This window comes from Mustela nigripes, chromosome 3 (assembly GCF_022355385.1).
Source record: "Mustela nigripes isolate SB6536 chromosome 3, MUSNIG.SB6536, whole genome shotgun sequence".
NCBI lineage: Eukaryota > Metazoa > Chordata > Mammalia > Carnivora > Mustelidae > Mustela > Mustela nigripes.
In genome coordinates, this window is record NC_081559.1 from 80184307 (window position 1) to 80198938 (window position 14632).

Here is a 14632-nt window from a genome sequence, read left to right on the forward strand (position 1 = left end):
CAGCTCTGATAAATAACTTCAAATAACAATAATTATCTCAGTACAATGCCAACTGACTGAACCAACAATACCCACTCCACTTATGCAGTGGCAAAATACTAGATGAGCAATTAGAATGACAACCAGAATATGAGATTGATATCTGAGTGTAACTTGTGAGTCAAATGTTTTAAAGAGTTAAATTTATCCTCCATTTTTTACAACAGCTGGCAAATCTATAGTTGGCAACTGTGAGAGAACTGTTTGCCACATGCAGGTGGTAGAAGAGAATTAAATTACAAACACATGAAAATGTGGTTTTCAGCTGTTCCACAGTGCCACAATGTTGGCCGAAAAAGAATTGGAATTTCCGTTGGCTTACATTTCCTGGGATTTTATATTTGAGTCAAATGAGTTCAAATTAGGGACAAGACTTCCCAAACAAACAAACAAATAAAACATATATGGTTCTTCCTTTTGTGTCTCTAATATTTCATCCTAGACTAAGTTGGATTTACTGAGTTATAATGCTGGCTGTCTTGGTTGAGGTTAACTGCTAACATTAACATTCATTTTTCTTTATTAAATTATAGTCTAATACAGTTTTATAACTTTCTTTTGAAATTCTTGTCATAAATTTTGACAAAAGCTTTTTTCAGAATTTTGAAAACAAATCAAATGTTGAAGTGGTATCTTCTATCCCCTATCTGGCAGAAAAATCTAATGTTCCCATAAATAAAGAAAATTATCATGTCTGTAAAATGGGAAGATTGATGCTTAATAATATATAATCCTGTGGTAAAAAATGTTAGTGGGCTAGGAATTCTTTGTTCAAATATTCTGAGTAATTTTGAATTGTTCAAAATAAACAAATATTTCAAAGTATCTGTTCAAATATATAGGAGAATATGACAAGTATATGGGAAATATGGCAATTCAATGTAATACATACTTGAGAATGTATATGTATATGTGTGTTTAGGAGTGATCAGTTCTGCCTAGCGACTCCCAAATGGTTTCCCCTCAGAGATGATGTTTAAGTTAACACTTAAGGAACAAGTGTTCACGGGTTGAACGATGAGCCTAAGGTCATTCCAGGGAGAAGGAGAAGCACTGTAAAGAAGACAAGATGACATTATCTTGCCTCTCTCTCTCTCTTTTTCCCCTCCTCTTCCTTCTTACTGAAGCTCTTCTCCCCATCCCCCCACCCGAACCACTGGCATATGCTTTGCTCTTCTTCATTTTCTTCTTTCTCTAGTGTCTTCCTCTAGACTTCTGCAAACGCAGAGGTAACTTTGTACAAGTTTCGTTTGTTTGTTCGTTTTTAAGATGTCCCTTGCTTGGAGCATGCAACCCTGTGCCTAGACACAGAAGATTAATGAGCAAACCAGGGGTTTATTTCTAGTGCCCCCTTCTCCAGGGGCCGTCAGTGGGGGGACACTGTGCACCATCGAATGAAATGAGGCAACTGCACACTCCATTTCCTTTGATACAAGTGAACTCCTCTCCTCTTTTTGTCCTCCCACTTCTCTCTTTTTTCTGTCCTATTCTTATCCTCTCATACTCTCTTTTTCTTTTTACCTTCACCTCTGCTGTACTGACCATAATATGAAACTTAAGTAGACATTTAGAGATTGTTTATACTTACAATAATTGAAACTTAGTGCTTTCATTACACACACACACACACACACACAGTACATTTATTTTGATATATGTCTCTAAAAAAAAAAAATCCTTTTAATGATTTCTGTAGAAAAATACTTTCCCTATCTCTATTTTCTGATACTAGTAGAATGACTAGTTGTTTTCGAACTGACTGGAAATGGGCTGTCATTGGTTGTGAGCTGTGGAAAAATCTGCAAGCAATGGTGTTGAATCAATGGAAACACATCCCTTCAGATTGCTGTGAAACCTGTAACACTTGTCAAGTGGGTTCCGGGATAGCATTTTGTAAGTTAGAATAGCAATGAAATGCTTTGTTGCAGAAGTCAGAAATGATCTAGGTCGAATGATTTAGGCAGTTTGGACACTAGATAGGAAAAACTGAGAAACCAGTTATCTGACAGTAAAGATGAAAAGTATCTCTGTTAAGTGTCCTGCAAAAGGCCAAATTGAAATGATCAAATAATATGTACTCTAAAAAAAAAAAAATCTACATGCAACTCGGGACATAGTAAGATAAATACAATGTTGGGGAGGAGACTTTGTCATAGAGCTCAGAAATCCACAAGTAAATGTTATGTTGGATTTGTGGGTTATGACTTAATTCTGACTACACATTAGAATTACTTGGAATGATTTAAAAGTAAAAAACAGTGCCAATGAGAGCAAAAACTACTAGTTTGGGTCATTTAAATCATCTGTTATAAAACTACAAGAATTAATGAGGAAACAAAGGACAGTAAAATTTAACTACATTGTACCTCACCCCTCCTAAACTTCATTATTTCATAACCAGAAAGGGAAGAAATTGTAGAAGCTTCTGAGTCATATTATTAACAATAGGAGAATTACTGTTTTTCTTCATTCTGTGACATTCCAGGAGGTGTAGGAAATTTTAGTTACATGTACCTTTAAAAGTTACTATTCCTTTAAAAATTTTTAAATCGAGTTACTGAAATACTATATTGAAACTCTTCAAGAGCACAGTTTAAGAGTAAACAGGAAAGGCAGAAACAGATTTTTAACAAAAATTAATAAGCAAACATCAGCCCAAATCTTGATACCATAAATACAGAAAATGATGGATAACTGAATATATAAAAGCATTTGTAAACACTATGGCAAAAGCAATAAAGCAGTGCAGGTTTGGATTGAGTGACTTCTTTACCATCTCCAAGATGTGATCTTGAGTATATAACAATTAATCCTTGGTCTCCTTATCTCTAAAATGGGGATAATGACTACTTATATCATAGGGTTACCAAAATTATATAAATAGAGTTTGAGAAACTTACTCCCACAAAACAGCTCTACAGTGAATATTCCCATTCCCAAGAAAAGAATGCTATAATTTGTAAAGGCAGAAAGTAGATCAGTGGTTATGGGGGTTTTAGGGTGGGAAAGACGGTAAGCAGAAATGGGTACAAGGAACCTCTTTGGGATGATAAAAAAATGTTCCAAACTGGACGTGGAGATGTTAGTAAAACTCTGAACATTTACTAAAAGTCACTGAATTTTATACCTAAAATAGGTGAATTTTATAGTTTTTAATTTATGTCTCAATAAAGCTACTTTGTTTTTAGTGCTCTAGGGAATAGGAGGAGAGGGAATTGATTGAAAAAAAAACTGGCCATAATAATTGTTTAAGCTGTTTAATGGGTACATGAGGTTTATTAAGCACTTATCTTTAATTTTTAATATACTCAAAAATATCTGTAATAAAAATAATTGGAGAAAAAGGAATGTTGTAATTAATGACAATTAAGTTTTATAATTTTATCATTGTTAAGGTTATCTAGTTTCTTAAACCAGATATAAGATCTTATGTCTTAATAAATATAATGCTGCTAAGAAGTAAGAATGACAAATGAATAGAGGCATAGGCTCTTTCCCAGCTGTCACTGAGAAGCAGAGGTTAATTGAAAGCTATTCTTATACCTTTGCAATTATTCTTTGTATCACCATAGATATCATTCTGCTTTTGCTAAATTGTAAAGATGGAATTTCCTCCTCTATTGACAATTCAACATAAATTTAAAGCGAGTGGTAGAGGGTTCTGAAAACATAAACCATCAAGAACCAGAACGTTTACAACTTGATATATTCTTTTTTATTATTATTTTTATTTATTTGACAGAGAGAGATCACAAGTAGACAGAGAGGCAGGCAGAGAGAGGAAGGGAAGTAGGCTCCCTGCTGAGCAGAGAGCCCGACGAGGGGCTCAATCCCAGGACCCTGGGATCATGACCAGAGCTGAAGGCAGAGGCTTAACCCACTGAGCCACCCAGGTGCCCCTACAACTTGATATATTCAAAACAAACTTCCTCCCACCCCACTCAACTGATTTTTTACCAAAATTTAATCCTCCATTTGAATTTCCCTGAATATCAGTGTACAATCAGCCACACCAAAAAAAAAAAAAAAAAAAAAAAACCCTGCAATTATCTAACTTCTCTTCTCTCCTTAATTTTCTACATGCTATTGTTGATCATTTTCTATTAATTACACCACTTGACATTTTTCTTCTGCATCCTGTCTTCTCCACCCACAAAAACCCTTACTTAGTTCAGATCACATCACCTCTCAAGAAGATGACAGAGATCATCTCCAACAGGTATTTCTGCGGGCCTCTCTCCACATTCTCTACATTAGCCATTCTCAATCTACTTTTCTTTTGGGGAACACAATGAAAGATGCTCACAAGAATACAATCATATTTTAATGAAACTGCAGGAAAAAAAAGAAACTGCAAAATAAAAAAAGCATGTAGATAAAGTAGGAAAGTAATTTATTCATAACTCTAACTATTAATATTATCTCAGTAATGGTCACTTTTAAAAGTCCAGGTAGTAGGGGCACCTGGGTGGCTCAGTGGGTTAAGCCTCTGCCTTCAGCTCAGGTCATGACCCCAAGATCCTGGGATCAAGCCCCACATCAGGCTCTCTGATCAGCAGGGAGCCTGCTTCCCTTCCTCTTTCTCTGCCTGCTTTTATGCCTACTTATGATCTCTGTCTGACAAATAAATAAAATCTTTAAAAAAGAATTAAAAAAAAATAAAGGTCCAAGCAGTAAAAGGATCATGGATTTGGTGTGATTCCAGCCAATGGCACTGCTCTTTCTCCCCCAAAAGGCAAACCGAAAAATAAATGAGCAGCATTATTAATTAAGAACACCTCCTAATACAATGACCAAATCACTTTCAACTTAACATTTTTCTATAGGTCCTCACGGTCTACAGAATAAAGTTCACATTCTTTAATAAATTTTATAACTGCAAACCCAACCCCATAATCTGGATTCTTTCATCTGTTCCTTGCCCATACCTTCAATCCCAAATTCTGTCATATTCCTAATCTAATTCTATATTCCAGCCATACTGAGCCACTCAAACTTCTCTAAATTTTTTATTATGTCTCACATTTTAGAACCCTCAAAATAGTTATGAATAGTTTTTTAAAAAGAGGAAAATAAAAACTCATATGTTGCAAGCTGCTGGTGAAAAAAGAATATTCCCTGTGTGATACATAACAACTTAATAGAATTCTTTTAAGACATAAATTCAGAGGTCTGATGACCATTCAACTTATCCCAATCTTAGTTATTTTTACTGCAGCTAAAATTACTTCATATTTCTGTTTCTAATTTCCAATTTTGCCTTTGGATCTGGAACTTTTACCTTCTGACCTTAGCACACATTAAACCATCTTATCCATAAGAACAATGAGATACTATAAAATAATCAGTATTACATAATACACTAAACTAGTCATAGTTACTGGCCAAAAAGTTATATATTTTTTAAAAATCCACACAATTTTTTCTGTATTTTACCTCAAAACTGAATTTCAGAATATTTTAGAAATACTTAAATATAGATACCTTTATAAATTCATTTGTATAAGAAAAGCTAAAAGGAAGAAGATGAAAATGAAGTGAAAGAGGTGGAGAAGGAAAAGGAAACAGAAGAAAGTTTGCGTTTTCTAAATGCTAGATCTAGATATTTGGTGTTGCCAGTATTTTATAAAAAATGGGAATTATTTGGTTTTGAAAACTAGTGCAATGGAGAAAATAATGGTATTTATGATACTGCTGTCTTAGAATTAATAAATGAAAGTCACCCTTCTGCTGAGCTCTTCAGTGACTCTGCATATGCAATGTTTTGAGATTAGAGGTCATAAAAGACATGAATTCACTTCTCCACAAAAAATTGAGACGAAGTTGGGGTTACTTAGAATATTCCAAAAAATGCAGAAAAGGAGGAAAAGGAAAATGTAAGAACATGGCAAGGGAGAAAGACGTTAACAAACTCGTAAAAAGGCAGAAATGCTATATTGTGAGATGGTCATGAAACATCCCCATTTGTTGAGCAGCTGAAGAACTTTTAAGACGGAAATATATTTTTTTTAAGATTTTATTTATTTATTTGACAGAGAGAGATCACAAGCAGGCAGAGAGGCAGGCAGAGAGAGAGGAGGAAGCAGGCTCCCTGCTGAGCAGAGAGCCCGACGCGGAGCTCGATCCCAGGACCCTGGGATCATGACCTGAGCCGAAGGCAGCGGCTTAACCCACTGAGCCACCCAGGCGCCCCGGGAAATATTTTTTTTAAGTCGATTATTTTGTGGGAATATTATAGCCCCCAAACTCACATAGTCACACACCTCCCTTGTAAAACTAAGCAAGCACGCGGGTTTTTTGTTCATTTACTTGATGTAAGTCATGAAACAGAGATGAATTCTAGGTCTGCAGCAACAGAGAGAGTAACCAAAGCACTCTGTTAAGGAAGGTGAGATAATCCATAACCCGAGTCAAATCAACAGAACCAGGGGCTCAGAAGAAGAATGAAAGTCATGGGGGAATTCCCATAAGTTTCACAGAGGACTGTGAACCTTCAAAGAGTATGTATGCCATGGAGGATCAACCTAGACCACCTACTTCTGAAGTGGCAGGAAAATCCCAGCTGATAATCAGGCTACATTAGTTTTCCAAAACTATCACACAGCCACCCAATGTTAACAGGCATGCATTTCCTACATATCAAAAAATGATACCTCATGTGCTACATATAAATGTATTTGCTATTTATCAGAAACTAAAACCTCATTTTGTCTTTATCTCAGAGGAGCCACAGAGAGTGAAATATGATAGTTTTGCAGGCAAAATTTCATGTATTTGATGATGACTGTCAACCCACTCAAATCAGAATTATATAGAGTTGTGTAATAAGATACTATAATTATCAAGATACTAGTGTTATAATCCTATAAATCTATGCCCACTAATTATCAAGTTATTAGTGTTATAATCTTAAAAATCAATGCCCCCTTACAATAGATTAAGAGAAATATGGCAATATTCATACTTCATTCAAAAAAATTGAAAAAAAAAAAACAAAAAAACACAAAATGTTAACCAAATCTTCTCTGGATAGTAAGACTATGAGAAATGTTGTTTTGCCTACCCCCTTCTCCCCTTCATATGGAGTTTATTTTATAACATTTTTATTTTGTACTAGAAAACAAACTGCAATTTTCATTGCTCATGAACATCTGAACTATATGGATGTAATTAGAGATAAAATGTATACATACAATAGTTCCATGATTATTCTAATTACTAAAGCTATGCAACTATGAGATTTCTAAATATGAATCTGTATATACCAGTCCTCTCATTAGTTTTTCATTTTCTTAAAACAGAAATAAATAAAGACCCTTTGGAAAGATGACCTATTGACAATACAGTTTAGCTTTCTCCCATGCTAAAGCTATTTTGTCTTCCACTGAAAATGTTATTACTCATTAACTACTCTACTGAAATTGGATATTCCTTACCTTGGGTAACTCACAGTTTTAAATGCTTTTAAAGCCTACCTGTTGCTACCATATTTTTCCTCATGCCAGTCTCAGCAACAGCTGGGGAAGTCACCATTTATTTGTAATTGTGTTGTTAAGGATGGAAATAAGTGAAAACAGGAGAAAACTGAAGTTGCTCTGCTGGACAGTCTAAACCTTTAGGGCTGTCCAATAAAGACCAAATTATTTTGCTGAGCAGAAAAAAATAGTGTCAAGCTGTCAACAGTAGAAAATAAAGAGGTGTCATTTCTCAGTAATTTAGAAGACTAGAACATATCTTTTCTCAAGCAACTTTTATTTGTGTGGGAGGGTATGTGTGTGTGTGTGTAAAACAGAGAGAGTGAGAGAGAGAGAGAACTGTCAAAACTTCCCATATTTTTTTAGGGGAGCTACTGTGCTTCTAAACTTTAATATCTATTATTTTTCTTTCTCAGACACAAAACTCTCTAAGACTTTAGAATTTTACCCACTATTTCTTCAACCTGAACACCAACCTTTGCTTTAGCAACTGAAAAATCTCACTCATTCTAGAAGGTTCTGCTCAAATTCTTTCTACCTTTTCTGTGAATCTCGGACTGTTCTAGGGAGACTTTCATGCTTATACTTCTATTCAACCTTTAAAACAACTGCCTTTTATGGAAATACATTGTAATTTCTTGAGAATAGAGACAACAGAGTTTCGTCTTTGTAATTCCAAAGACTTAACAAAATAAGCACTACTGAAGGATAGATCTCAGGAAGATGGCAGTCTGATTCTAATATGCCAGTGCTAACTTTAGCAACATCAGCAAAAAGGTGAACCCCTCTATGTTTCCATTTCTTTAAAGTGAAAATTGTAGTGATGATAAATCCTATCTAATAAAGGTGTTCTGAAGATTAACTCATATACTATTTGTATAACACTAAAGAAAGGGCCTGGCATATAATAAACTCTCAAAAAATACTAGCTCTTGTTTCAATAACCAGTAAAATTATATCTCTTACCAAATTTCTGATGAGAAAACACAGAAATAACATATTCTTAAGGTTCTTTCTCATTATCAATTATTTTTCTTTGGATTCCCATCGAATATAAGAAGGTTCTTATATGAACTAGAAAAGTTTGTATTCCTACTGAAATTTCTTCAAAAGGTGATAAAAGTCACTGTCACAGATAACTAGATTGAAGGTCTTTAATTTACCAGTAGATCATTAAAAGCCACACATTCAATTCTTTTAAATGTCGTCTATCCTCTGTAGGATATCCTAATGATGAATACGTGTCATTATATACTTGTCCAAACCCACAGGATGGATAATACCAAGAGCAAATCATAATGTAAACAAAGACCTTGGATGATTATGATGTGTCAATGTATGGTCATAAATTATAACAAATGTACCACCCTAGTGGATGATGTTGATAGTGGGAAATGCTACCCATGTATGGGGGTAAAAAGTATATGAGAAATCTCTGTACCTTCCTCTGAAATTTTGCTGTCAACCTAAATCTGCTCTGAACAGTCTTATGGGGGTGTCTGGGTGATATAGTCCATTAAGCATCTGACTCTTGAGTTCAGCTCAAGTTATGATTTCAAAGTCTTAAAATCAATCCCCATGTAGGGTTCCACACTGCTGGGTGTGGAGCCTGTTTAGGATTCATTCTCCTTCTTCCTCTGCCCCTCCCCCCCTCACTCGAGCCCCCTCTCTCTAAAAAAAATAAAATAAAATAAAATAAAATAAGGGCACCTGAGTTGCTCAGATGGTTGGGCATCTGCCTTCTTCTCAGGTCATGACCTCCTGGTCCTGGGATGGAGCCCCACTTCGGGCTTCCTGCTCAGCAGGGAGTCTTCTCCCACTTCCCTTCCCCCGCCCGTGCTCACTTTCTCTCTTTTTCAAAGGAATAAACAAAAACTTTTAAAATAAATATATAGAATAAAGAGAAATAATAAATAACAACCTTTTAAAAAGACAGAAGCACTTATGGGCGCCTGGGTGGCTCAGTGGTTAAGCCACTGCCTTCGGCTCAGGTCATGATCTCAGGGTCCTGGGATCGAGTCCCGCTCTCTGCTCAGCAGGGAGCCTGCTTCCTCCTCTCTCTCTCTCTCTGCCTGCCTCTCTGCCTACTTGTGATCTCTCTCTGTCAAATAAATAAATAAAATCTTTAAAATAAAAAAAAAAGACAGAAGCACTTAAATTGGTTAGAAATCAAGAAATACATGTTCCTAAGACATACATCTAAACTAAATTGTTGTTTACAAGATTGAAATAAACAAAAGGTCTGAAGTATACTAAAGACATCCTTATCAGAAAGAAAAAAGAAGAGACACCTGGGTGGCTCAGTTGATTAAGCAACTGCCTTCAGCTCAGGTCATGATTCTGGAGTCCTAGGATCAAGTCCCACATCAGGCTCCCTGCTTGGCGGGTAGTCTGCTTCCCCCTCTGACCTCACCCCTCTCATAGTCTCTCTCTCTCTCTCTCTCTCTCTCTCTCAAAAAAAAAAAAAAAAATCTTAAAAAAAAAAAACGAAAAGAAAAGGAATGATAAGCAGATATAAACTGAGTTCACAAACTTAGGTATATAAGCAATTTTTAAATGATTCATTACATTTTTGTGTAAATGTATTTAAATTCCAAGTTCACATCTTTCTAAGCTCTAAGGAAATTCAAACATCAGCAATTCCTGAGATGCCTCCTTAGGGTTAACCTAAGGTTTAACTTAGCAAACTAGTAAACTAGTTTGGGGTCCTGGTCAACACCAGGATATTGGGGTGGGGGGTGGAGAGCATTTTAGTCATCATGTGTTTATACTGATTATCACTTAGTCCTCTATTATTCCAGCCCACATGTACCTTTCAGATCTATCATTTACTCTATTACTTTTTTTTTTAATAATTTTTTATTTTTTATAAACATATATTTTTATCCCAAGGGGTACCAGTCTGTGAATCACCAGGTTTACACACTTCACAGCACTCACCAAAGCACATACCCTCCCCAATGTCCATAATCCCACCCTCTTCTCCCAAACCCCCTCCCCCCAGCAACCCTCAGTTTGTTTTGTGAGATTAAGAGTCACTTATGGTTTGTCTCCCTCCCAATCCCATCTTGTTTCATTGATTCTTCTCCTACCCACTTAAGCCCCCATGTTGCATCACCACTTCCTCATATCAGGGAGATCATATGATAGTTGTCTTTCTCTGCTTGACTTATTTCACTAAGCATGATACGCTCTAGTTCCATCCATGTTGTCGCAAATGGCAAGATTTCACTTCTTTTGATGGCTGCATAGTATTCCATTTAATAACAAAATCAAAGAAACACATCAACAATAATACAATAATAGTAGGGGACTTTAACACTCCCCTCACTGAAATGGACAGATCATCCAAGCAAAAGATCAGCAAGGAAATAAAGGCCTTAAATGACTCACTGGACCAGATGGACATCACAGATATATTCAGAACATTTCATCCCAAAGCAACAGAATACACATTCTTGTCTAGTGCACATGGAACATTCTCCAGAATAGATCACATCCTGGAGACGGACGACGCCGGGAACCGACTTCGCTTTCAGCTGGAGCTGGAGTTCGTGCAGTGCTTAGCTAACCCCAACTACCTGAACTTTCTGGCCCAAAGAGGTTACTTCAAAGACAAAGCTTTTGTTAACTATCTTAAGTACTTGCTTTACTGGAAAGAACCAGAATATGCCAAGTATCTAAAGTACTCTCAGTGTCTGCACATGTTGGAGCTGCTCCAGTACGAGCACTTCCGCAAGGAGCTGGTGAATGCGCAGTGCGCCAAGTTCATCGAGGAGCAGCAGATCCTGCACTGGCAGCACTACTCCCGGAAGCGCATGCATCTGCAGCAGGCCCTGGCTGAGCAGCAGCAGCAGAACAGCGCCGCGGGCAAGTGAGGCACAGCCGCCACGGACTCTTTCCTGCTCTCTTTGTGGGGGGCGGGGGGCACCCAAACCTGCGATGGGCCCTTGCCTCCGGCTACCTCCCTCCAGCTCCCTTTGTGTTGTTCCTGGGCCACTGCTGTCACACAGTTGTACTTTGGTTTCCTGTGGGTTTGTAAGTTATTAATGCTCAACCAACTGAATAAAGACACACGTCAGGTCCTAAATCAGGACTCAACCGGTATCAAAAGATTGGGATCATTTCCTGCATATTTTCAGACCACAATGCTCTAAAGCTAGAACTCAACCACAAAAGGAAGTTTGGAAAGAACCCAAATACATGGAGACTAAACAGTATCCTTCTAAAGAATGAATGGGTCAACCGGGAAATTAAAGAAGAATTGAAAAAAATCATGGAAACAAATGATAATGAAAATACAAGGGTTCAAAATCTGTGGGACACAACAAAGGCAGTCCTGAGAGGAAAATATATAGCGATACAAGCCTTTCTCAAGAAACAAGAAAGGTCTCAGGTACACAACCTAACCCTACACCTAAAGGAGCTGGAGAAAGAACAAGAAAGAAAGCCCAGCAGGAGAAGAGAAATCATAAAGATCAGAGCAGAAATCAATGAAATAGAAACCAAAAAAACAATAGAACAAATCAACGAAACTAGGAGCTGGTTCTTTGAAAGAATTAATAAAATTGATAAACCCCTGGCCCGACTTATCAAAAAGAAAAGAGAAAGGACCCAAATAAATAAAATCATGAATGAAAGAGGAGAGATCACAACTAACACCAAAGAAATACAAACTATTATAAGAACATACTATGAGCAACTCTACGTCAATAAATTTGACAATCTGGAAGAAATGGATGCATTCCTAGAAACATATAAACTACCACAACTGAACCAGGAAGAAATAGAAAGCCTGAACAGACCCATAACCAGTAAGGAGATTGAAACAGTCATTAAAAATCTCCAAACAAACAAAAGCCCAGGGCCAGACGGCTTCCCGGGGGAATTCTACCAAACATTTAAAGAAGAACTAATTCCTATTCTCCTGAAACTCTTCCAAAAAATAGAAATGGGAGGAAAACTTCCAAACTCATTTTATGAGGCCAGCATCACCTTGATCCCAAAACCAGACAAAGACCCCACTAAAAAGGAGAATTCTAGGCCAATATCCCTGATGAACATGGGTGCAGAAATTCTCAACAAGATACTAGCAAATTGAATTCAACAGTACATTAAAAGAATTATTCACCCCAATCACATAGGATTTATTCCTAGGCTATAGGGCTGGTTGAATATTTGCAAATCAATCAAGGTGACACAGGACATTAATAAAGGAAAAGATAAGAACCATATGATCCTCTTAATAGATGCAGAAAAAGAGTTTGACGAAGTACAGCATCCTTTCCTGACTAAAAAAAAAAAAAAAAAAAAAAAAAAAAACCTCAACAAAGTTGGGATAGCGGGAATATTCCTCAACATCATAAAGCCCTCATATGACATACCCACAGCTAATATCATTCTCAGTGGGGAGAAACTGAGAGCTTTTCCTCTAAGGTCAGGAACAAGACAGGATGTCCACACTCACTACTGCTATTTAACATCATACTGGAAGTCCTAGCTTCAGCAATCAGACAACAAAAGGAAAGAAAAGGCATCCAAATTAGCAAGGAAGACGTCAGACTTTCACTATTTGCAGACAGCATGCTACTCTACAAAGAAAACCAAAAAGACTCCACCAAAAAATTGCTCCAACTGACACACAAATTCAGTAAAATCGCAGGACACAAAATCAATGTAAAGAATTCTGTTGCGTTTTTATACACCAGTAATGAAGTGGCAGAAAAAGAAATCAAGGAATCAGTCCCATTTGCAAGACCTTCTATACTCATCTTAAAGTGTTTAAAAACTGATAAACTGTGAAGAGAGTTTTTGTGTTTGAAAAAGTTGACTCCTGTTCCTTTACCACCCACAGTCCCACTGGCCTGCAAGTGAGTTAAGTGTTCTTTTTCAATTAATTTTCAAGTCAAACTCAAGGATGAATTTTAAAATAAAAGTGAGAGCATTTGTCATTGGACCTTTCATATTGGGTGACAGCAAGAAAGCATGGAAGGAAGACATAAAGTGAAACTGAAAACAAGCAGGATTGCCAATATTGAATGTGTGGGGATACTGGCATTTTTGTTTATTTCAATGGTAATAGCCTGATGTCTCTGCAATTTCTTGTCTTACATAACAAAGTTTGGAAATGTTGTTATAAATAGAGTTAGTCAGATTATCCATTAAAGGTGCATAAACAAACTTTTCTAAATTCAGCTCCTAAACTATGGCTGATACATTGATGGACAGCATAGCTAAAAATTTAGAAGTCAGTGGGGACTGCAGTGAGCAGTATTCAACAGAAACCTTACCACAGTGTGGTTCCTACAGAACAAAAGAGTCCATCTGTGATCAACCCAGAACCCACTGGACTGGCAGAAGAGTTATCCAGGACCCGGTCTCCCTCTAATTTTACTGCTGTGTCATCTTTAGGATGCCACTTTCATTCTTGTGATTGTTAGATGGCTACTCCATCTTGAGATATTGTATCTGCATTCCAAGCAGGAGACAGCAGAAGGATGGAGGGCAAAAGACAAAAGACCAGCTGTGTGTCATCTATTTCCAAATAGTCCCTGAAATCCCTTCCAACAATTTTCCCTTATACCCATAGTTCCCAAGCTGTGTGTCAAACTACCTCATAGCGTAAGCTAATTCATGGGAACATGACAGGATATTTTAAGTTTTTGAGGAAAGCACCATAATAGTCAACTATTAGTCTGATAATAGTCAATTTATCAGACTAAGAGAAAAACTAACTTGAGCAAATTTGGGTTCAACATTTGAACTTGGTATATTGAAATGACCTATCTTTGAAAAGCTGTAATTTTGACAGTGCTATTGTTAAAAAGAAAGCAAATATCATATGCAAATCAATGTTAAACAGAAATTGAGGACAACAGGGTCCAATCTGATTCCAAGATTTGAAAAGTTGCACAGCATTCAAGGCACAAACCTCCCACTATGCATAATTTCATTCATCAAGAATGTAATAAAAATAGCTTTGATCTTAATTTACTTGTATTATTTTTTTAAATGACTACTACCTTATTAAAACATAGATACTTAGTAAGTTGTTTGGATGGAACCACTTTAAAAAACTGTTATTTCTTTTGGCTTACGGGCACCATGAAAAAATTACT

The 14632-nt window shown here is 36.6% G+C and overlaps 1 protein-coding gene across 1 annotated transcript; it reads left to right on the forward strand.

Annotated features, from left to right (window-relative positions):
- Nucleotides 1–1775: 1775 nt before the first annotated feature.
- On the forward strand, nucleotides 1776–11591 carry LOC132014494 (mediator of RNA polymerase II transcription subunit 31-like). Its single transcript, XM_059395495.1, has 2 exons — nucleotides 1776–1932; nucleotides 11007–11591. The coding sequence occupies exons 1-2, from the start codon at nucleotides 1776–1778 to the stop codon at nucleotides 11390–11392; spliced, it is 543 nt and encodes a 180-aa protein (XP_059251478.1). The 3' UTR covers nucleotides 11393–11591.
- The last annotated feature ends 3041 nt before the right edge of the window (nucleotides 11592–14632 follow it).